Source organism: Ictidomys tridecemlineatus, chromosome 15, assembly GCF_052094955.1.
Source record: "Ictidomys tridecemlineatus isolate mIctTri1 chromosome 15, mIctTri1.hap1, whole genome shotgun sequence".
NCBI classification, from domain to species: domain Eukaryota; kingdom Metazoa; phylum Chordata; class Mammalia; order Rodentia; family Sciuridae; genus Ictidomys; species Ictidomys tridecemlineatus.
The window spans coordinates 36,112,439-36,135,660 of NC_135491.1; the positions used below are offsets into that span (position 1 = coordinate 36,112,439).

General features: G+C 53.9%; 1 protein-coding gene across 6 annotated transcripts in view; it reads right to left on the minus strand.

Moving 5' to 3' along the window:
* Positions 1 to 761: 761 nt before the first annotated feature.
* Cngb1 (cyclic nucleotide gated channel subunit beta 1) overlaps positions 762 to 23,222 on the minus strand; it is a 65,357-nt gene continuing 42,896 nt past the window's right edge. For all 6 annotated transcript variants that reach the window (XM_078032404.1, XM_078032403.1, XM_078032406.1 and 3 more), the window contains 8 exons: positions 17,301 to 17,442; positions 16,958 to 17,117; positions 15,946 to 16,043; positions 15,769 to 15,852; positions 13,317 to 13,435; positions 12,808 to 12,954; positions 6,873 to 7,089; positions 762 to 4,014 (listed from right to left, as the gene is read on the minus strand). In XM_078032404.1, coding sequence (XP_077888530.1) covers positions 3,661 to 4,014; positions 6,873 to 7,089; positions 12,808 to 12,954; positions 13,317 to 13,435; positions 15,769 to 15,852; positions 15,946 to 16,043; positions 16,958 to 17,117; positions 17,301 to 17,442 — 1,321 coding nt within the window. In that variant the 3' untranslated portion in view covers positions 762 to 3,660. The remainder of the gene's footprint in view (positions 4,015 to 6,872; positions 7,090 to 12,807; positions 12,955 to 13,316; positions 13,436 to 15,768; positions 15,853 to 15,945; positions 16,044 to 16,957; positions 17,118 to 17,300; positions 17,443 to 23,222) is intronic.

The window sequence follows — 23,222 nt, forward strand, 5'->3', positions numbered from 1 at the left end:
TTCTGACACGGGCCTTGTGTGAATGCACGAGTCACATGCCTAGTGTCCGTCCCAGGAGGGGAAGCCTTTAGGGAGTGCGTGAGCCTCTGTTTTCATGTGAGAGTGAGTTAAACCGTTAACGTTGGTAGGGAAAACCGTGATTTATAGTGTTATAATTCACACATGCCCAGCCCTTTGTACAAACTCTTGTAAAATTTCAAGAAAGAGGCCCGTTCTGTGTGTATAATTCAGAAGCAGAATTTAGAGGAGAGAGACCCCTGGGGCGGGGGTGGCTTCCAGTCTCCTCTGCAGCAGAGTAAGGGGGTGTCCGATTGGATTTATTCCTCGTGCCCATTCAGACTTGGCAGTGCCCTCTGGTATCGGATCATCACGGTGGTCCTGTGTGATACAGTGTGTTATCCTCATCTCATAGAGGACATCATCGGGGTTCAGAGTCAAGCTGCAATTGGAAGCCAGACGGTCTGAATCCAGAGCCCGTGTTCAGGAGCACGCTGTGTCATGGAACAGGCTGGCTGGGGAAATTGTGAGCAGTTGGTTGGCTGAGACCAGACATAAAAAGGCCATCCATTCGAGGCTCTTAGAATTCCAGGGGCCATGGGGGTTTGATAAGGACATCACCCCAAGACAGAATAAAGGATGGATTATGGCTCCAAAGATGTCAGTGGGAGATGAGCAAGGGCGCCTGAGCCAGGAAATTCACATAGTACCGCTCACGGAGGTGCTGTCGCACACTTTTAAAATGAATCCAAGGGCCAAGAACATTTGTCTAAATTCTTTAATTAAAATGCGCTGTAATCTGAAAGCCCCAGTGTGCATGTGAAGTATTCAGGTTTACTAAGGAAACAGATTATAATATTCCTGATAGCTGAACACATTTTGATTATGAAATTTTAAACAGCTTCTTGGTCTGGTTTAAAATATTTATGTCGTTGAAAAAATAACTTGCTATTCATTTTCTACCCAAATGCAGGAAATATTGAGACATTCAAAATGCACAGATTCAACATACACAGATAAAAGTCCTAGAATTCCTCAACTGTAGAATGACACTGTTTCTGAGCTGTTCCATATCTCAGCAACCAACAGTCCAATGCAATTTGGAGAATCATGCCCGTCTTGAACTCAATTGACCGAATATCCAGGATTGGGGAAAGTGTTGAATTTGATTTAAGATAGCTCAGTGAAATTAAGACACTGTTCGTCTCACTTCAAAATCAATTTCTTTCCAGGGCAATTCTTGAGAACGGTAAGAATCTCTTGTTTTACATAATAAGCAGTAAGAGTTCAAGGATTGACAACTAAAGAAAGAAGAACATTCACATACAAAAGATTCCTTATGAAACAGGATTCACAGTGAAGGTGCCATTGAAACGTTTTGCCGTCTACAGAAGGGCGATATGTTTACCTTCTGTGAAGATCAGAAATAACTTGCTAAGAGTGGAAGCATTCTCTGTGCTTGGGTCTTAGAAGATGCGGTGTGAATATGGGAATGATAAATGAGGGTAAGAGAAGAAATCCTCCTAAACTCCCAGACCTTCCCCATTTAAAAAGACTGTGCCAGTGAAATTAGGTCCATACAAGATTTTTTCCAGTGCTGGGGTGAAACCTAGAGCCTGGCTCATGCCAGGTAAGTTTCCTACCACCGAGCTACACCGGCAGCCCCTGTACGTGACAATCAGATTGCACATTATTTTTTTTTAACAGCATCGGATTGGAATCATCAATGCTTGTCGATGGAGATGGTTTAAGTACCATGATACGTCCATCCGATGGGCTAGACTGCCATCCATGAAAACATAGGCATGTTCTTTATGTACTGATAGGGAACAATCTCTAGAATAAATAAGATGGAGAAGAATGGTGGGCCTACTATGGGTTGCCACTTATAAAGGAGGAGAAGGTGCCAGAGGGGGAGGAAGAGGGAGGAGCGGGACATGGTGGCTCATGCCTATAGTCCCAGTTACTTGGGAGGCAGAGGCAGGAGGATTGCTTGAGCCCAGGAGTTTGAGGCCAGCCTGGGTAACAAAGCAAGACCATGTCTCAAAAACAAAAACAAACAAACAAACAAAAAAAAAAAAAAGAAAAGAAAAGAAAAATAAGAAAAGGAAGGGAATAAGAATGAATATACATAGTTACTTGCATAAGCATAAAATATCTCTGAGAGGATACACAGGGAGCTGATAACAGTGATTACTTCCAAAGAGGGCTCTGAGGAGGCTGGGAGCCAGGGATAGGATCAATCATTTTTCCTGAGTATCCTTTTGTACCCATGTGAATTTTTTTTTTTTTTTTTTTTTTGTGCTGGGGATTGAACCCAGGGCCTTGTGCATTCAGGGCAAGCACCATCTGAGCTACGTCCCCAGCCCCATGTGAATGTTTTTAACCTACTAAAACAAATGACTAAAACCTTTAAAGAGGAGGATAATAATGCTGATCATCATTCCATTCAATGTCGTGAACGGCTGTACCAGTGAAATGGCGTTCAGTGGAATGATTGTCCAGGTCACATGACATGACATCAACGAGATAAATCTGTTCATCACTCTGGGATTTGGAAATGCTTGGGCCCACCTGGGAACTCCCAAGTTGTTTAAAAATGTCACAGTGTTGTTTGTAGCCGAAGGACAAATACTACAGTTTGGAGCCTTCGGGAAGTCCCTTCAGGGGCTCCCCAGGTCCTGTCATTTGATATAAAATGGGAAGAACCTACTGGAATTCAAGCCCTTTGGGTTCACGGTTGCTGGTGGAAACAAATGGTTCAATACCAGATTCTGTTTTTAATCATGGGCTCCCCCAAGAGCCATTCGGTATGCAAATAAAATCCTCTTGATAAATATTCATGGACTGAATAACCCTTTCTGCTTTTTTTTTTTTTTAATCATATAAACATGACATGATCTGGAGGGACTTCAGGGATTTAAGTGGTGTCAGCAGCTGTGAGATTACATTTTTGAGGATTAATCCAAGTCGCTGCCACCATTTCTACAGCAAGGGTGTCTAAGGCAAGTGACGGCCTGATCCCTGCTGGTGAGAAATGGGGCTTTTCAGGGTGACAGGCTGAGGATGCTCCCACAGGGCTGCCCTTTACCTGGGAAAGCTAAGTCCATTTCCACCAAGTCCGTTTCCCTCTTCTCTGCTCTGACATAATGGCGTCAGACAGGCAATTGAATGTAGTCGGGGGAACATGCAGGGCCAGCCTAATAAGCTGCATGTCCTTTAATGTCCCTTAACTGCCTAGCCAAGGAAAACAGCATTCCCTGTTCCGACCAGGATCACCATGGACAGCAGGCTGCGCCCCCCCCATTGTTTCTTACCCTTGACATAAAGGGGACATAAAGGGACGAATCCGGAGAAGCCCTCCCACCCCCAGACCTGACTTCTCCAAAAGCTTCCAGAGACCTCAGAGCCTCATTCTATCACCTGCAGATGAAATTTAAAAGCGGAAAGTGATTTTGTTCTTTTAAAATATAAGCCACAGCGTGGTCCGGGGACTGTGGGAGCTTGGGGACACCAACATTTGATGGACATTTGCTGATTTCAAGACCAAGTCCTTCAGGAGGCGTCGTAGGAATGGGAAGGTTGGCTCGACTGAGGCCACTAAAGCCGGCAGGCGTCCTCGGACGCACGGGACCCTGCACAGGGCGCGCGGGCGACCCTCACTCACTCCACCGCCTCCTTCTTCTCCTCGGGCATTTCTATGGACAGAGACGGCTCGCCTGGATCCGGACCAGGGCTCATGCCGATCCGCACCGAGCGCTCCTCCGGCCCCACCACTCCTCCCCCGCCTGCCTCGGGCTTCCTGGGGGAGGCAGGCGACGCAGAGCGCGCGGCCGGGGGCTCCTGGGGCGCAGGCTGGCCAGGGGCAGGCGCCACCGAGGGGGCCGAGGGGGACAGGGGGGCCGGGGGGGCCGGGGGGGCCGGGGGGGCCGAGGGGGCCGAGGGGGCCTGGGGCTGGTCCTGGGCGGCAGAGCCTGCCTCGTCCCCCTCTCCTGTGGCTTCTTGCGACTTCTTGGCCTGAAATTCAAAAAGGATGATTGGTGAGAAACGAACGCCCAGGGAGTCTGGCGGGGTCTGGATACCTCCTAGTTTCCATCCTCTTGGGCCCAAAGAGCAGGACGGGGGTGCCCACGGCTGACGTCTGCTGGGGCAGGGCAGCTTATCGAGGTTATTTAGAAACAGCAGCATATGTTACGCGACATTTAAGGACAGAAAGTCCCAGCTGGATTTCATGGAAGGTTTTAGAACATCCTCGGTTGCAGGGCGGGAAACCTCTGCAACTATTGAGGGAGGTGACGGGAGCTGCGCCGCCCACTCCCAGGTGTGGATGGTGGAGACACAGGAGAAGCCTAAGCTGGCCAGGTAGAGGCTGATGAGGGCAGGAGCCACAGGAGCCCAAGGTGGGATCCCCAGGGGAGGATGGGGCTGGATGCCATTGGCATTAGGCTGAGCTGACCCCATACTCCCGGACTGGGCGGGCACCTCCTCTCTAGCCTGCGCTCCCTCCTGCCAACATTGGCCATGGCCTGTGTATCAACAGCAAATTGGGTTTATTTATTTATTTTGTACGGGATTGAGCCCAAGGATGCTTCACCACTGAGCCACATCCCCAGCCCATTTTATTTTTTATTTTTGGGGTACCACAGATTCAACTCAGGGGCACATCCCCAGCCCTATTTTGTATTTTATTTAGAGACAGGGTCTCACTGAGTTGCTTAGTGCCTCCCTTTTGCTGAGGCTGGCTTTGAACTCGCCATCCTCCTGTCTCTGCCTCCAGAGCCCCTGGGATTACGTAGTGGGCCACTACACTGGTCAGCCTGGTGGGTTTTTTTTTTTTTTTTTTTGAGACATTGTCTCATTAAGTCCTTTAGGGCCTTGCTAAGTTGCAGAAATTGGCCTTGAACTTGTGATCCTCCTGCTTCAGCCTCCTGATTGCTGGGATTATAGGCACGGGCTATAATTTGCCCCCAGCTAGGGAATTGGGCCAAAACAAAACTAAAAACCAAACCAAAGCCGGTAGATGCCTGTGAGCCTGCCTGCTGCCTGACCCATTTCTACATGGAAGGAAATTGGACAAGGAGCCGCCCCCAGAGGATGAGGCCAGATGGTCCCCAGGTGCCTGAGACCCACTTGAGGCAGTGGTTGTAAATTGAAAGGGAGAGCGACCGGCATGCTGTGAGGAACAGGGACCCCTGAAGTTTGCCCAAGTCGTAGGGTTTTAAAGGAAGGGAACAGTGAGCCAGGGGACAGCGTGCTCCTAGAACACCAGGCAGCTCCGGGGACCTGCTGCTCCCTCCGTCTTGGTGCACCTGTTCCGTCCTCCCCTGTCCACCCCAAACTCGGGCAACACCCTTCCAGGGCTCAGAGGGGACGACTGAAGCACATGCTTTGATCAGAGCCAGGGGAATCACGGGAAGCCTAGTGAAGTGCTTTTCCGTGTTCAAAATGCTCTTATAAATGGTCTCCAAAGTGGCCTGCTTGCTCTCGCGACCCCACGACCCCACGGAGGAATCTGGGTTGCAGAAAGCTCAGGATCCCCAGGGCCATGGAACTAGCAGGTGACAGAGCTGGGATTTCGACCTGCATCTCTGCACTTCTAACAGCTCCTGGGGCTCTGCCATGCTGCCCTGGTTGTTCTAAATTGCAGAGGAAATGCCTTTTATTAGCACCCTCATGCAAATTTAATTTACATCTCAGTGACGAGATGACACTTAGGAGCAACAAATCCATTGCAGCTGAAGCCTCCCTCTGCACTGAGCGCACTCTGGGAGTCCATGTCCGCTCAGCCCCATGCAGCAGCCAGCGCTCATGACCCCAGCCTGGGCTCCACCTTGACCTTGGTGACTGCCGAGCTCAGCAGTCGCATCTTTCTTCAACTTGTGGCCATTGGTGGCTTTGTCTAGAGGCTATCTCAGAACCCCAGACTCACCACACTCCTGCCATCTGTGACCCCTGGATGGCTCCCCTGGACTCTGACACCAGCCTGGGTGGAGGTGGAATTCACGGGGCTCCCCTGAACTCTGTCATGTGTCCTGCTGTCTGCACCCCGAGAGAGCCCCACCACTGAGCGCTCGCCTGCCCCGGCCACCTCCTTCCCTGGCAGCCTCCCTAAGGGATGGTCATGAACAGACATAATTAACGTAATTATTCTAATTGGCATTCTTGGCTTTAGTCACAGAAAAAAAGAAAAATCCCAGAACTAATTTTAATATTCCCTTCAGCTTTGTGGGGGTGGGGGCCAGCGCCGTGCCTGTCTGTGGGAGTTCTCCTGTCAGATCTGTTAATGGGTCACAGACACGGTGTGAAGTTGTCCCTGACCCCTGGGAGGGACATTCCTTGTCCAGACACTCTCTTCCCACTTCCGTGACAGCACCAGGGCTTCCCGTTAGGGAACGTCCCCACCCCATCCTGCCACTCTCCGCCCAGGGCTGGGCATGTGGCCTGGGTTCCTCCCGAGGACCATGCTACCCTGGCGGCACCAAATGGCTCCCAAATTGGCGTGTGGGCCAGTTCTGGCCAGGGACAGTGAGTCCCGGGGCTTTTGCTTGGATCTCTGGGGAAGAGGCACTCTCTGGTGGAGTGGGGACACCAGGAGGATGGGATCTTAGGGGCGTGCCTGGAAGTGGAGCGTCACCAAAGAGAACGGTCACGACAGAAGGTTTGCAGTGAGATCCTCTTGGCCCCATTTGGGCTCCTGGATCCAGCTTCACCTGAACTTGACCTGCCTCCCCGATTCCCTCAGCTAACTTGCCGCCTGTCCCTGGCCACCCAGTGAGTCCTGCCTGATGGAAAGAACGTGTGCGTGGGGTCCCTGATACCAAATGAGTGGCCTCCCTGGCACAAACCGGAAACAGTCTGGGTCCCCGGGGCCTCACCTGCTCCAGCAGCTGCTGCTGCCTGGCGGCGGCCTCCAGCGCGGCCAGCTCCTTGAGGCGGGCTCGGAGGTGGGCCAGCTTGCCGCCCTTGCCCCCTTTGCCGCCCATCTTCCCTGCTGCAGCGAGGGCCGCGTTGAAGAGCTTCGGGGTCCCGGCCCGCGGGGGCAGGATGAGCACGCTCTTCTCCTTGGGCTTGTTGTTGTTCCTCAGCATGCGCCTGAAAGAGAGCCGCTGCTGCCTCAGGAGCACCCTGGGGCGGGAGTGGCGCCTCCTCTGTGCGGTCCCTCTGGGTCCGAGCTCTGTGCTGGTGGTGGGGGTGGCTGATGGCTTGGGGGTGCCTTTTCTGAGCCAAGCACAGGGCTCAGTGTGAACGCACAGACAGACCTCCTTGAAGGATCAGAACATCCACCATGAGGTGGGTCTTCTGGATGCAGAGGTCCTGATGGACGCCGGAGCTCAGAGAGGTTAAATAGCTCATCTTTGGTCACACGGGACTCACTAAAGGGCAGCGGTATGGTGTGGACATGGTTTGAGTGTGTCCCCCAAGGAACCACGTGTTGGGCTCTCATTTGGGAGAGTTGGGAGGTGGGGGGACCTTGAAGAGGGGGTGCCTGGGTATAGTGATGAGGTCACTGGGGAACGATGTCGTGGGTCCCAGAGGGTTGTCATACAAGGGGGAGCGTGGCTGTCCTCCTCTCTCTGGCTTCCTGTCTTAGGTGGGGTCTTTCTCCAACGTCCTCCCATCATGACGGCGTCTGCTGTGGGGTCCTCACAGAGCCAAGCCCATAGCCAGCCCCGAGCCCCTGCCCTTGACCTGCAGCCTGGGGCCAAACACACCTCCTTTCTGTATCCCGTGCCCCCCCGACCCCCCAGGTATTGCTTTTCCTCTGGGCAGTGCCGAGGGCAGACCCGGGCCCCAGCTGTGCTGGGCAAGGGCTCTTCCACCCACCCGCCCCCAGCCCCCCCAGCCCCGGGATTCTCACAGCAACAGGAAACAGACCCTGGGGCCTGAGTGCCGAGGGGCTGGGCCCTGTGCTGCCCTTCACAGCACTCTGGGGGCCCCCGCCCCCCTGCCTGGTGCTCACCCCTCTGTGGGGTCCTCACCCCGGAGGACCAGGGAGACCTGCAGCTCTTACAAGATCCACACACCACCATGTGCCGGTGCCACCCAGGACTGCAGTCTTGCAAGGAGACCCCCCCACTGGCTCTGATGAAGCCACATTTGGGGACCCTGCAGGGAACCGCTGGCCAACAGCTAGCTAGGCACAGAAGCACCCCATCCTGCAGCCCCAAGGATCTGAATTCAGCCAACGACCACGTGACCTTGGAATCAGGTCCTCCCCCCATGAAGACTTGAAATGCAACCTTGCCCTGGCTGTCACCCTGATGACAGGTCCAGATAAGCCATCCCCAAAGGAGGATGCAGATGTCCAGAGTGGGTGAGTAACTTTCCCGAGGCCACACAGCCAGGAAGCCACAGAGCTAGAATTCAAACCCACCGTGGGGGGAGCACAGGTCCAAGGTGGCTCGGAAGTGGCAGAGGCAGAATCCCAGTCCGGATCGAGTGCCCCGTGCCACCCTGTTTCTCTAAGCGAGGATAGAATTTTCCATCAAACACAGCCCCCGCCTTTTACAAGACATTTTTCCTGCCCCGAGTCTGTGCTGAGTGGTTTAGCTCAGGAACAAATGGACGTCGCCTGCCACCTAGCTGGCCCAGACGACCAGCCGGCAAGTGTACTCATCAGCATTCCGGCGCCACTTGTTTGTTTAAATATGAGGCCATTCCCGGCGGCTCCTCTAATCAGAGGCCGCGGGTCTAATTGTGGGTGTTGATATTAATTGCCCAAGATTTGCATGTTCTCACTGGGCTCCCCCCGGAGGACACAAACATGGCGATTCGTCAGGGCCTCTTGGAGACCGGCCTGGCACCGTCCCCTGGGTGATTGAGTCCATATTCATGGCTCGGCAGTCCACAGGAGGGACACAAAGGCGCTCTCCATAGGACTTTTGCCAATTGCCAGTGGCTGGCCCTGTTCTGAAACATCATGCTGGCCTTGGGGACGTTCCAGAGTGAGGACATCTGTCCTCATCTTCAGTGGATGAGCTTCCCGTTCACGAGGGAGAGGCACTGCCCTGGGAAAGGGCCCGAGCACACCTTTCAGCCCCTGACTTGGAGTGGCCAGGCCAGGACCGTGGGCGCCCCACTTCCTTAGGGCCTCGGGCCCCCTTCTGTGAAGTGGGGTCTCAGACAGAATCCCCTGAGTGGACCTCGTCAACTGTGGGTCTCAGTCTCTCCTTTGATGGGCAGAGTCATCTCCCAGTTCTCCAAGCTGGCCTGTCCCAAGGCAGGGGACAGCCACTCTGAGGGATTGGGATGCCCTGGTCTCATCCCGCTCCCTTCCTCTGCCACACCGCAGTCTGGGAGGGTCTTGGGGACACTGTAGGGAACAGGGACCCCATGGCCCTGGCGAGGGCCCTCCTGATCCCCAATAGTTTGCCTTCCCCCCCAGAGGGACAGGGAGCCAGCTGTGGCCCTGAGACGTGCTCCTCTGCAGGGGGAGGGGCAGGGAGACAGCGCGGGGGCCGCGGGGGCCGTTTTCAGACCTGGACGGTAGAATTGCACGATTTGCGAGAATCCTGTTCGATAAGGTGTCTGCGGACCCTGAACCAGCAAATACGAAACCAATGCTCCCGGCAAACACAGGTGAGGCCCCGGAACCTCTCACCACAGCGTTGTCAACCGCCAGTCCACGGCCTCCCTTACGAATGACATTGGCCTCGTCAGTGCTGACCACAGCCCGCGGTGCCGGGCTCCGACCTGAGCGAAGCTCATCACACCTACTTTCTGTGCAGGCGCCCGGCAGCCTTCCCGTGCTTAGGAACACAACAGTGGCACTTTGGCCCTGTGCTGGGGGACCATTTTAAACAGCAAAGCCACCAACAAAGAGCACGAACACAATTTTAAAAGTGTGGCCCTGAAATGACCACAGATCTCAAATGTTCCCCAAAGGCCCAGGTGCTCAAGGCCTGGGCACCAGCCTGCGGTGCTATTGGAGGTGGTGGACCCCTGAGGAGGCGGGGCCTAGGGGAAGGAAGTTAGGTTATTGGGGGTGTGGCCTTGAAGAGGCAGGGGAGCCCTTCCCCTTTCTCTGTCTGTCTACCTGTCTGTCTGCGTCCAGGCTGCCGTGAGGTGGGCGGCTTGGCTCTACCACACAGCCACAGTGTTCTGCCTCAGCACAGGCCCAAAGCCACCGGGCCAGGGGACCACGGACTGGACCCTCTGAAACCATGAGCCAAAATAAGTCCTTGCTCCTCACGGGTAGCTCATCCCAGGTGTTTTGTCACAGGGCTGAGCGCCAACAGGGAGGCAGAGGGTCCCCTCATCTGACTTCAGCTGGGAACATGCATTTTGAATGACGCAAATTTTTGGTCACTCTGGGCATGTCCTGACTGAAGCCCGTGAGCGCCAATCTTGGGGTATCTAGGAGATGAGTGAGCGGAGAATGTAGAGTGGAAATCGTTGAGAATGAGGATCTCCTCCACTTCTCTGGCCCCGGGAGAGGAGGAGCTGGTTTGTACACCTGCTATGACAGGGACAGTGGGCAGATCAGGTCAGGAAAGTTCTGGTAGACTGGCCCATGGCAGGGCCCAGGTGGGCTTCCTGAGAGCAGCCAGATATGCTGAGTTACAGGCAGCTCCCTTCCCCAGGGGTCTCGGCGCCAGGTGCATGTGACGCTTCAGTAGCAGCCCTGCCTGCTTTCACCTTGAAGCTGCCAAAGGAATCCTGTAAACACCTGTCACATCAAGCGACTGCTGTATGTAAGCTTGTACAGCTCCTGTCTTCCTCAGAGTAAAAGCCAAAGCCATTGCCAAGTCATTGCCTACAAGGGCCCACACAATCTCTTTCCCTCCATTTCTCTGATCCCACATCAAGCGACACCCATTTTCCTGCTGTTTCTCTGCACACACACGGAGGTTGCTCCACCTCAGGGCCTTTGCACATGCCATTCCTCCTGCCTGGAATGTTTTACCCTGCGGAAAACACTCCCAGCTCCCCTCTTCCCTCTGTGCAAGTCTTGGTTGAAATGCCGCCTCCTGAGACTCGTGTCCCCGGCCCAGCTTGTCTCAAATAGCCCCTTCCATCTCCGCTGTCTCTACACATGGCCTTTATTTTCTCATGGCTCCTACCACAGCTGACACCTCCCAGAGCCACCCATTTTTCCATTGTCAGTCGCCCTGAGTAGAATGTGAGCTTTGGTCCCTGCTGTGTCCCCAGGGCCTAGAACTCTGAGCTCAATAAATTTTTGAGCTGGATGAATGGTTGTTGGTGACTTGTTCCCTTCCTCTGACCTCTCTGTGCTGTTCCTCAATGGCTTTTTCCAAATGAAAAACTTTAGGGAGGATTCAATGGGTAGAAAGGGGAACTCGAGGATCATCATCATGAAGCGAGCACCTGCCAGGCACCCCACGGAGATGTTCTTGGCCCCTGGTTTATTGAATCTTCACAACGACAAAGTCAGGGGTGGTCACCCTTATTTTACAGAGGCAAAAACCGAGACCAGAAAAGTTTAGCAACTTTCCTAAAGAAACACAGCCAGTAACTCACATGGAAGGGAGTTGAGCCTCACTGGACTCCCAAGTCTATTCTGGGCTTTCTACCACGGGGTACTGCCTCTGCTGCTCAGTTTGAAGCCCAGTCTTAAGGATCTGAAAGCAAAGCCCTGCTTTGCTAAAAAATAAAAATAAAAAATTTATAAATTACCTATTTTCCAATAATATAAAATACAGGTGCACAAGGTCATGGGTTGCAAAACACTGGAAATACCCTCAGTGCACACTCATAGGAATGTCGTGCAAAACGCTGAAGGGAATGAGGAAGCCGTCCGTGCACCGAGAAAGCAGCTCCCAGGATATTTTGTCAAGGGGGACAAGCCAGGTGCAGAAAGAATCTATGGTATGCTGCCTCTGCACAACAGGGAAGGGAAAATGAGAACACAGCCGTGGATCTGCCTACCTGTTGCAAAAGTCAACACAGGAATGAAATGCAGAAACCAATGAGCTGGCCACTCCCAGGGGTAGGTGGCCGTGGGGACACTTGTCTGGGCATACAGTTTTGTAGAATGTGGACTTTTGGAAATTTAGCAAGGAACAGCCAGTAGATGCTAAAGGTAAGAGATGAAAGTTTTATGAGCAGGTGCGTGCCGCACGCCTGGAATCCCAGCAGCTCAGGAGGCTGAAGCAGGAGGATCGCGAGTCCAAAGCCAGCCTCAGCTACTTAGCCAGGCCCACTCAGCGAGACCCTGTCTCTAAATAAAATATTAAAAGGGCTGGGGATGTGGCTCAGTGGTTAAGCACCCCTGGGTTCCTTCCCTGGTACCAAAAATAAAAAGTTCTAAGGGGAGTGGGACACCTGAATGGTCCTCCAGTCACTGCCCCGTAGTGACTTATTAATTACAAAGAGAAAAACACTAACAGTAGCGTAGAACTTGACCCCGAGATTGAATTAAAAACCATCCGACCAGCCCCGTGTGCCCCTAATGAGATCACTGAGACAGACACAGGGTCACTCCTGCCCTAGATCTGAACCTGAGGGTCATCACAAGAAGAAATCGGGGGAACCCAGACCTAGGACAGTGCAATTCCAAGAAATCAAAGTCAGCAACGAGAGAAGCCAGCTGACGAGCGGTTCCAGATCCAAGGAGACAAAGGACACGTGGCGACCCCATGTGACGCGTGACCCTGGGTCTGATCCAGGAAGGAACAGAAGCCAAGCCAAGCCAAAAGAGACGCCCCTGGGATGATTAGCAAGATCTGAACCTGGGTCCCAGGTGGATAAGGGTGCTGTTTCCATGTTAAATGTCCTGATTTTGGTAAAGGTATCGGGGTTAGGTCTTTTTTTTTTTTAAATGAAAAACAAAACAAGTAAATTGTGTACCTGGCCTTCTTCCGGAGTAACTTCTGAGATTCAGGATAATGCACCAAAATTTCGTTCAAGTCCTTCTTATCCAAAATGAAGAGGTTGGTGAAGCCGTGGGCCACCACGTTGGCCGTGCGCCGATTCCCGCCCCCGATGGCCAGCAGGCTGGGTGGAGAGGGGAGGAGGTGAGAGCCCTTCCGAGGCTGGCGGAGTCTGGGGTTCTGTGTCTTGAGGTGGGGTCTTGCTATGGCCCAGGCTGGTCTTGCACCCCTGGGCCCAAGCCTCGCAGGCGGCTGGGACCAGAGGTGCGCACCTTCCCGCCCACGATCGTGGCTGTGGTCACCATCAACGGTACATCCCCCGCTGCGTGGAGCACGACGGTGACCCCACCGACTTGAGAGCCCAGACTCAGCCTGCAAGTGCCAGCAGGTGCCCGTGCTGTGCCCACCCGGTCTCCCAAGATCCACCGCGGCCCCTGCCCCCAGCCTTTGCCCGGAGCCTCCCACTCGCCCCAGTTCCCTCCTGACCTTATCTCTCCAAACACGGATCCAGCTTTCAGGGTCACCAGCACGGACTTCCCGTCAGGGCCCCCCAGGACCTGCACCTGCCCCGCCTGGATGATGTACATCTCCCGGCCGATCTCCCCCTGAAACAGACCGCGCAGAGTCCTTCCGTCCCCCTCAGAGCAAGCAGGGAAGAGGCGAGGGCTGGGCCCCGAGGCTGGTGGCCCAGGGAGGAGGCACCAAGACTGAGCGCGTGGGGCCAGTCACGTCCCACGGGGGCCTCAGACTCCTCATCTGTGGACTGGGGAGGCCAGTGCGCCCTGCCTGCCCGACGGATGGCCTCACGAGGGGAGGGTCAGCAGCGTCACGGGAGAGAAAAACCAGCCACGTGCCAGGTGCTGGCGTAAGGGTCTCCTGCAGTTCCCAGCTCTACCCGGCAGTGGGGGTGTGGCACATGGGACGGTGGCCAGGGCAGTGGCCCAGGCTGTGAGTGACTCTCCAGGCCCAGCACCTACCAGGTGTTTGCTAACTCAGGCACAACCAAGCCCCGCGGGTCCATGACGCTTTGCGGTGCCAGCCCTGGTCTGAGTGCCCTACACACCTGTACCTTCAGGAGGCTCTACGCCCCTGGAGGCAGGACTGAGCTTTTCTCAAGGTCATAAAGCAAGGTCGAGGCAGAGCCAGGATGGGATCCAGCTGGTTCCAGAGTTCGTAGTTTTCATGGTTGTTATGGGTTGAATTCCCCACCCCGCCCCCATTATCTGTCCCAATTGTAATCTCCAGTGGTTTAAAGTGTGACCGTATCTGGCCATAGGCTCCCCATAGGTGTAATTCAATTAAGATGAGGCTGTACTGGAGTCGGGTGGGTGCTGGGTGCCCTATCCAATCTGACTGGCATCCTTACACAAAGGGAAACTGGGGCCGGGCACGGTGGCACACGCCTGTCATCCCAGTGACTAAGGAGGCTGAGGCAGGAGGATCGCAAGCTTGAGGCCAGCCTCAGCAACTAAAAGGTCCTAAGCAACTGAGGGAGACCCTGTCTCAAAAAAAAAAGTAAAAAGGGCTGGGGATGTGGCCCTGTGGTTAAGCGCCCTTGGGTTCAATTCCCAGCACCTGCCCCACCCCCCAAAAAGGGGAAACTGGACACAGACAGGCACAGAGGAGAGATGACATGAAGGGACTCAGAGAAGAAGGCCATCAGGAAGCCAACCAAAGAGGCCTGCCACCTGTCCGTCATGCCTGGCATATTTGAAATGGGGAGAGGCCAAGGACAGGAACCCGTGACACTTTAGATTTGTTCACCCAGTTTCCTGCGCGTCTCACACCGTGACCCTCTTCGAGAAAGAGGGAGGTAGTGGGCCTCCCTGTTTCCACGTTCAGTCTGTCATGGGGCCAAAGTGTGAGGGTCACCAAGCCCCCCCTCTGGCAGACGGCCCCTGGAGAGTGTCGCTGAGCAAAACCGCCAGCAGAGGGCGCCTCTCACGGGGCTGGGAACGGCAGACTCCCAACACCTTCTGCCATCCTCTACCTTCTGCCATCCTCTACCTCTGCCAACTGCGGTCCCCAGGCAGATAATAGCCACGGCAATTGTCATTGCTCTGTGCCAGGCACGGTGCCAAGCCATGGGCTCATATTTCTCCTCCCAGCCCACCCCCATACGGAGGCACTACCAATGCCCCTCGTCGCCCAGCAGAACAGGAAGGGCGGACGCTGGCTCAGGCTGCACAGGGAGGGCAGGGCTCCGGTGTCAGGGACATCACTTGATTGTTCCCAGATCCCTCCCGGGGAACTCTGAATCTCAGCCTCCTGCAGCAGTTTTTCCTTCCTGTCCCCCAGCTCTCTGCTTCCAGAAACTTCACCACTGCCCAGGATGCTACCTCGTCGGGGGGGCCTTCTTGGGCTGGGGGCTCCCAGATCTTACAGGCAACATGTTCACCCCGTACACATCGCCAGCTTCGTCACCAGCTCTGTGCAAGAGGACTAACCCTGGGTACTGTCCCCTCCCCAGTTGACCTTGGTGTCACCTTAAATGCCAAAGACAGGGAGCAGAGGGGGCACCTGGCACTGTCAAGTTCAGGGATCAAACCCATACGTTCTCTGGGCTCGGGTGGGTGACGTGAAGACAGTCACCCCCTCCCCTCCCATTTTCCTGACAGAAAGACCGAGGCACTGGAAGCAGTTCCATCCGCATGGTGAGGCCCCTGGGTTCCCTTTTCTACAAGGCGGGAATCCTCATCCTGTGCCCTGGTCTCAGGCCGGGGGAGGGATGGGAACGCGGGATGGGAACGCTTTGCGAATCCTGGGGCACCTCCGTGCACGTCCACTGCCTGGGGCTGGGTACACTGACCCCAGGTCAGCTGGGCTCTAGTGCAGGGGCTAAAGTGGCCCGGGGCTTGCAAACGTCTCTGGGCCATCAGGATTGCACTGCAGCCGGTGCCCCGGAGGGCGGGCGGCTGTGCAGACCCCGGCCGCTCACCTTCTTGCACACGTAGTCGTTGGGCAGGTACACGACAGAGCGCAGCCTCTTCAGCATGTCAAAGATCATCTGCCGGTCACAGCCCTGCCCAGGGAAGGGGGAAAGGAGGCCCACTGAGCGGAGGTCTTGGGCTTGAGTCCCTCCAGAGGCCCCAGGGAGAGGGCACTGGCGGGGTACCTGGAAGAGCGCCACCTTGCTGACGATGTCGTAGTTCACGTCGATGGCGAGGTCCAGCCGCATCTTGTCTGGAAGCTGCACCATCAGCTCTGACTCATCTGTGAACGAGACCTGGCAAGGGTCAGAGGCGAGGCCAGCCCCACCCCACGCAGGCCCTGGCCGAGACCCCTGCTCTGGCTCACGCAGCCCACCTTCCCCCGAAGCGAAAACCACTCTTGAAAGACCCTGAAAGCTTCTCCTGTAGCCTCCAGGCCTTTACCAAACCTGTGCCAGGAACGCGGGTTCCCTAACGAACTCCTACTCGCCCTTCAAAACCCAGCACTAACGTCACCTCCTTCAGGAAGCCTCCCCTGAACATCACCCGCCCAGATTCTGTGTCCCTGTGCTATAGGACCTGTCACGCCCTTGACTGCAATGCTGTGTGAGCTGCTTTCCCAGTCGCCCTAGAAGGACAGGAGCAAGCGCTGACCAGGTACCAGGTGTTTACAGGAGGTTTGTACAAAGAGTATTTTACTCAATTGTCCCAGCAACCCAAGAGGGTCCACTGCTGTGATCAGGAAAGGGCAGAGGCTTTGCCAGGGCTGTGCAGACAGGGCACAGAGGCAGGATCCCTCCCAGGCTGGGTGGCCCAGAGCCGCCTGCCCCAGGAGAGCAGGGGCGGGGTCTGCAGTGCACACCCAGCGGAGGAAAGAGAGAGAGGAAGGAGGGAGCAGGCGGAGGAGGGCTTCCTCTTTCCTGATTTAAACTGTGCTGAACCTTTGACGGGGCTGCGCCTGCTGGGGGGTGAGGTGAGGAGACACCGGTGCCAGAGACAAGACCCTGGGTCTTTGGGGGTCCCGGGGCAGCCAGCTGGAGGTACCCAGAGGCCTCAGGAGGCCCCTCTCTCAACATCGCAGCCCAGAGAGGCCCGGCTGGAGACCAGGGCGAGGGCAGCGTTTGGGACAAGGGACGAGGGCAGCAGGTGGCAGGGGTTGGCTGGGGAGCTGCCCGCCCCCTTGCAGGCCAGTCTTACCCAGCATGCCTTGCGAGTGCCAGGTGTACTCGTACCAGGTCTTGACCCGGTTCTGCACGGACCTGGGGATCCTGTAGAAGTTCATGTACTTCACGGTGCTGTCCATGCAGCTGCGGTAGTAGGTCTGTCCCGCCGTGGCGGCCCCCACCACGTCTCTCATCTGGGGGAGAGGGCAGGGGAGTCAGGGAGCTGCAGGGTGGTGGGGAGGGGTCGCTTCTCACAGCCCGGGGCTCTTTCTCAGGCTCAGTCCCGGGGCAACTGGCAAGGAGAGCAGGGCTTCTGGAAGCAGTCGGGGGAGGGGCCTGCAGGTGTGGGGGGGACTGCAGGCTGGGGCCCCGGCTACCTGTCCAATCATCACGGAGAAAGCGAAGACCCCCGTGAAATAATTGAGGAGCTGGAAGACAATTTCAAAGAGGGTCTGGGGGTCGGGCAGCCCCCCGATGGTGATGAGGGTCTTCACGGCCCAGTAGTAGCAGCGGACGTAACTGGAGGGAGAAGAGAAAAAGGCCTGTGGTCACCACAGGACCCTCCCTGCTGGCCTTGGGCAGCCCAGTCCAGGTATTTCTGAGAGATGTCACCGTGCACACGAGGGAAACTCGCCCCCCCCCCCGCCCAGGCAGGGGACATTCTGGTCTCCAAAGCAGGTTCATGGGTGTTGTCTGGGTTGGCTGTGGCTCTGTCCCTTCCTTGCATGTTGTCATGCCCCTGTACAGACCTGGAGACCCAGGCTGCAGGGTGTCTAGGAAAGGCTGTCGGGAGGAAGGACAGCCCCGGTGACTGCGCTCCTTCAGCCTCCTTCGATGTCCTTCAATCTCCACACTCTTGTCCTTTGTCAACCCCTGTCAGGCTGATTTCCAGAAAGTGGGTGCAACAACCAGGTGGGGAGACAGGGGCGCCCTTGGAGCTGCAGGTTTTACATCTGCAGACTCAACCCGCCTCCGATGGAAGATAATCAGAAAAAAACCGTGTATCGGACACGTACAGACTTCTTTCCTCATTGTTATTCTCTAAACAACACTGCGCACCACCGTAGAGCTTTGTGTGAGGTGTGATCAGTCATCTAGAGACTTAAAGCACACAGGGGATGCGCCGGGGGACATGCCACCGCTGCACTCTCTTGTAGAGGGCACCTGAGCGTCCTTGGATTCCGGCATCCTCAGGGGTCCTGGGGCCAAGCTCCTGCGGGTTCATAGGAACAACTGTGTCTCCATGACGACTTTTCTGACCCTCCCCCTCCCCTCCCATTTTTCCAGAGTGACCATGAGGCCCCCAAAGGAAAAGGGAGCACCCACTGGGCAGTCCCAGAACAGGGACTAGAACCAGGGTGCCGTCTGTCTGGCTGTCAATCATCCATCATCAGGTAACCCCTGACAGACGCCCATGACACATCAGGAAGGGAGGTGTGGGTGACGGGGTCCTACTGTGAGATAAAAGGCACAGAAGATGCCCCGAGCTTGTGTGGTTATCACAAAGCAGCAAGAGATCACACACAGGTCTGTACCCTCAGGCTGAGCCCCGCTGAAGTCAGCCACGAAGGAGGCCCGCCGAGCCGGAGATGGGCTGTCCGGCCAGCTGCCCGGGGCCTCCCTGGGCTCTGCGGACCAGCTCTGCCTGCAGCCCTGCAGCTGCAACATGGGATCCGGGGCCAGGCCACCTGGGCTCAGAGCCACTTTCCAGCTACAGAACTTGCGGATTTTAGATTTCTCTAAGGTTTAGTCTCCTCCTCCATAAAATGGGGGTGGCAAGGGGACATCCTTCACAGGCCACCACGAGAATGAAATGAGGTGCCAGAAGAGAGCCTGGCACAGGCGGGTTCTCAGCCAATCAGTGGTTAAGACCTTCATGCGGCCAGTGCCTGCCACGGGTCTGCAGGGGGGAAGGGACAGCCTGGCCTGGGTCCTCGGGAGGTTCCCCTCCAGCGGGGACAGCAAGAAATGGGCACTGAGTGCTGGGAGGAGGGCGCAGAGGTTGCAGGGAGTGAGGTGGGGGCTCTGCCTCTGACTAGCTGCCTTGGCCTTTCTGAACCTCATTTTCACCTGTGGCCTGGACGTCTAGGGCAGCACCAGGAAGCTTGCCCTGGTCACGCCCCTGTCATACCGGTTCTGGCCACCAGAGGGCTGTGGAGCACCTTTAGTGACTGAGCAGCTCTCAACCCTGGGGACCAACCAGGCTGGGGGAGACCTGGGTGTGCATTAGCTGGGCCACCAACAGAGAGGACAGTGCCCACAGAGCTCCCGCTTTCTCCCAGTGCTTCCCAGTTAGAGGCATCTTAATTGGCACAGCACATCTAGGGACAAAGTCCTCCTGTCTTCCCTGCTAGTGGGTCTGTGGGACCCTCCCTTTGTGCCCAGGCTGGGCAGAACCAGAGCAGGAGAGCCCTGGACAGGGTGAAGGACCAGCACATGCAGGAACTCGGGTGCCCTTCCTGCTTTCCATCCCTGCCCAAGGCTGCCAGCCCCAGAGAGGTGGATTCTTAGCTCAGTGGGGCGTGAGTCCTCTGGGATTGGAGGAAACTCCTCTGGAGTGAAATTAACGTATTCTCAAGATTTAGCTTCAGTTTCCAGGAGGGTAGAAGCACTGACCTAAGGTTATGAACCCCTTTACTGGCATGTTGGCTTCCCCAGAATAATAGCTATAGCTAGGAAGGGGACAATGATCAGTGTCCAGGCCTGAGCTGCATTGGCTTATTATTTCTCTCCAGAATCCTGAAGGTGAGACTAGGGTCATTTTGTAGATAAGAAAGCTGAGTCTCACGTTGACAAATTTCTACACCCATATGACCTGCCCAAAGCAAACCAGGAAGATGTGGAAAACCTCAACAGACCAATGTCAAGTCAAATGAAACTGAAACAGCACTTAAAAGTCTTCCAACAAAGAAAAGCCCAAGACCAGATGGATTCTCAGCTGAATTGTACCAGACCTTTAAAGAAGAACTAACACCAGTCTTTCTCAAAGTATTCCATGAAATTGAAAGGGAGAAAACACTTCCAAATACAATCTTTAAAGCCTGTATAATCCTGATACCAAAACCAGACAAAGACACATCCGGGAAAGAAAACTACAGATCGATATCACTGACAAACATAAATGCAAAAAATCCTTAATGAAATGTTAGCAAACTGCACTCAAAAACACTTCAAAAAGGTATCACATCACGATCAAGTGAGTTTCACCCCAGGGATGCAAGGTTGGTTCAACGTAAATGAATCAATAAATATAATTCATCAGTAAATGGCATAATGACCCAGGATCACATGAGCATCTCAATCGTTGCAGAAAAGACCTTTGATAACATCCAGCACCCGTTCATGTTAAAAACACGGGGAGAAACTAGGGCTGGAAGGAACTTACCTCTACATGATAAAGGCTGAATACAACAAACCCCAAACCAACGTCACACTGAAGGGAGAAAACCTGAAAGCATTTCCTCTGTGATCAGAAATGAGAGAAGGATGTCCACTCTCTCCACTTCTATTCAATATGGTTCTCGGAACTTTAGCCGGAGCAACCAGGCAAGAGGAGGAAATCAAAGGGATAAAAACAGAAAAAGAAGAAGTCAAATTATCTCTACCTCCTGATGACATGATTCTATGCCTAGAAGACCCCAAAACCTTACCAGAAGACATTTGGAACTGATGGGTGAATTTAGCAAAATATCAGGCAAGATCAACATTCATAAATCAATAGCTTTCCTATACTCCAACAGGGATTCTGCTGAGAAAGAAATCAGGAAAGCCATCCTATTCACAATAACAAAAAAAGGTTGGCCATTAATCTAATCAAGGAGGTGCAAGATATCTACAATGAAAATTATAGAACACTGAAGAAAAAATCGAAGAAGACTTTAGAAAATGGAAAGACCTCCCATGTTCATAATATTGTCAAAACAGCCGTGCTACCAAAAGTAATATTCAGATTCCACGCAACCCCCATTAAAATACCAATGATATTTTTCACAGAACTAGAAAAGACAGTCCTAAAATTTATTTGTAAGAACAAGAAGCCCAGAATAGCTTAGGCAATCCTATTTTTTTTTTTTTTTAGTGGGGGGTACCTGGGATTGAACTCAGGGGCACTCCACCACTGAGCCACATCCCCAGCGCTATTTTGTATTTTATTTAGAGACAGGATCTCACTGAGTTGCTGAGGCTGGCTTTGAACTTGCAATCCTCCTGCCTCAGCCTCCCCAGCTGCTGGGATGACAGGCGGGCACCATCACGCCTGGCAGCCAAGGCAATCCTGAGCAAGGAGAGCGATCGATCCTAGAGGCCTCACAATACCTGATCTAAAATCACACTCCAGAGCTGTGGTAACAAAAACAGCTTGGTACTGGCATCAAAACAGACATGGAGACCAATGGAATAGAAAGAGAGACACCAAGACCAACCCACATGCTCACAGCCACGGTATTTGACAAAGGTGTCAAAACTATATGTTGGAGAAAAGACAGCCTTTTTAACAAATGGTGCTGGGAAAACTGAATATCCTGTATGTAGAATGAAATTAGATCCCTGTCCCTGTACAAAAGTCAAATCAAAGTGGGCTACAGACTTTGGAATTAGACCCAAACTTTGCAAGTGCTAGAGGAAAGCAACGGCTCAGTACTCCAATGCGCTGGGACGGGCACCCACTTCCTCAGCAAGACCCCTGAAGCTCAAAGAAATCAGTCCAAGAATCAGCAAGCAGGATGCCGTCAAATTAAAAAGCGTCCATACAGCAAAGGAAACAATTAAGAGTGTGGAGAGAGAGAGCTGCAGGGGGGGGGGGGGGAGAAGATCTCTGCCACCTGCTCCTCCAACAGGGAGTTAATATCCAGAACATGTAAAGAACTCAAAAAAATATAACCCGGAAACAAACAAACATGCAAATCACCCGATCAATCAGTGGGGAAAAGAACTAAAGAGACATTTCCCAAAAGAGAAAACACAAATGGTCAACAAATACATGAAAAAAAAAAATGTTCAACATCTCTAGCCATCAGGGGAATGCAAATCAAAACTCCACTAAGAGTTCATCTCGCTGCAGCCAAAACGGCAATTATCAAGAATACGAATAATAACGCATGCTGGCGAGAATGTGGGGGAAAGGGTACACTCATACAGTGTTGGCGGGATCTCAGACTAGTACCATCACTCTGGAAAGCAGTATGGAGATCCCTCAAAAAAACTAGGAACGGAACCACCATACAGCCCAGCTATCCCGATCCCCAGGATTTATCCAAAAGATCTAAAATCAGTGTATGATAGCAACACAGCCACTCCGATGTTTGCCGCAGCCCAATTTACAATAGCCTAAGCACGAAATCAATCCAGATACCCACCAACAGAGGAACGGATTAAGAAAATGTGGTAAATACTCACAACGGACTTTTACTCAGCCATAAAGAAGAATAAAATCATGGCCTTTGCTGGTAAATGAATGAAAAGGGAGAACATGGTGCCAAAGTGAAATAAGCCGGACTCAGAAAATGAAGGGTCAAATGTTTTTTTTTTCTCTGATATGTGGAAGCTTGAGCAGAACTAGGACAAGAAGGTGGGGGTGGGTGGGAGGACAGGATAGTGTGAAGACAGAGGGTAGGTGGGTGGAGCAGGAGACTGAGGGAGGAGAGAGGGACGGGAAACGGGAAGAAATATGGTGAATCTAACAGAATCACGTTACATGCATACGTAAATGTGCCACAGGGAGCTTCACCTTTCTGCATATGTAGAAAGCACCAACTGAAAATAAATAAATAAAATGGGTGACAGGGAGGCCAGCTGAACAAGGAGGAGGGGGCGGGAGGAGCGGAGGGAAAAGAGAACAGGGTCCATCAAATCCCACACACGTATGAGTTTGTCAAAAGGAACCCGACCTCTACTAATAACACTAACGCTCTAATTAAAAAACAAAAACAAAAAAACGAAACACTGAGTCTCAGAAGGGGCAAGGCCTTGCCCAAGGTCACAGGGCTAGATTAGCGGCAGAACTTGAGTTCTTCCCTTTGTATAGAGGGTCCTCTCTGCCCGCTGGTGAGGGCCTGGCTGATGAGTGAATGGGTGAATGGCCTGGTCATGGGCTCAGGACAGGCTGGGGACGGGTTCAGCCAAGGGGAGCAGAGAGCAGGACCACAGGGGTATGGGGCACGTTAGCCCTGGCCCCTCCCCACAGAGGGTATCAGAATTTCCCTTGCGCCCACCTGGGCTGCCCCGGACATCTCTAGGGAGGTGTGACCCAGTGGTCATGGCCAGGGTAGTTAAGATTGGGGATCTGTACTGAGGAGAGGGCG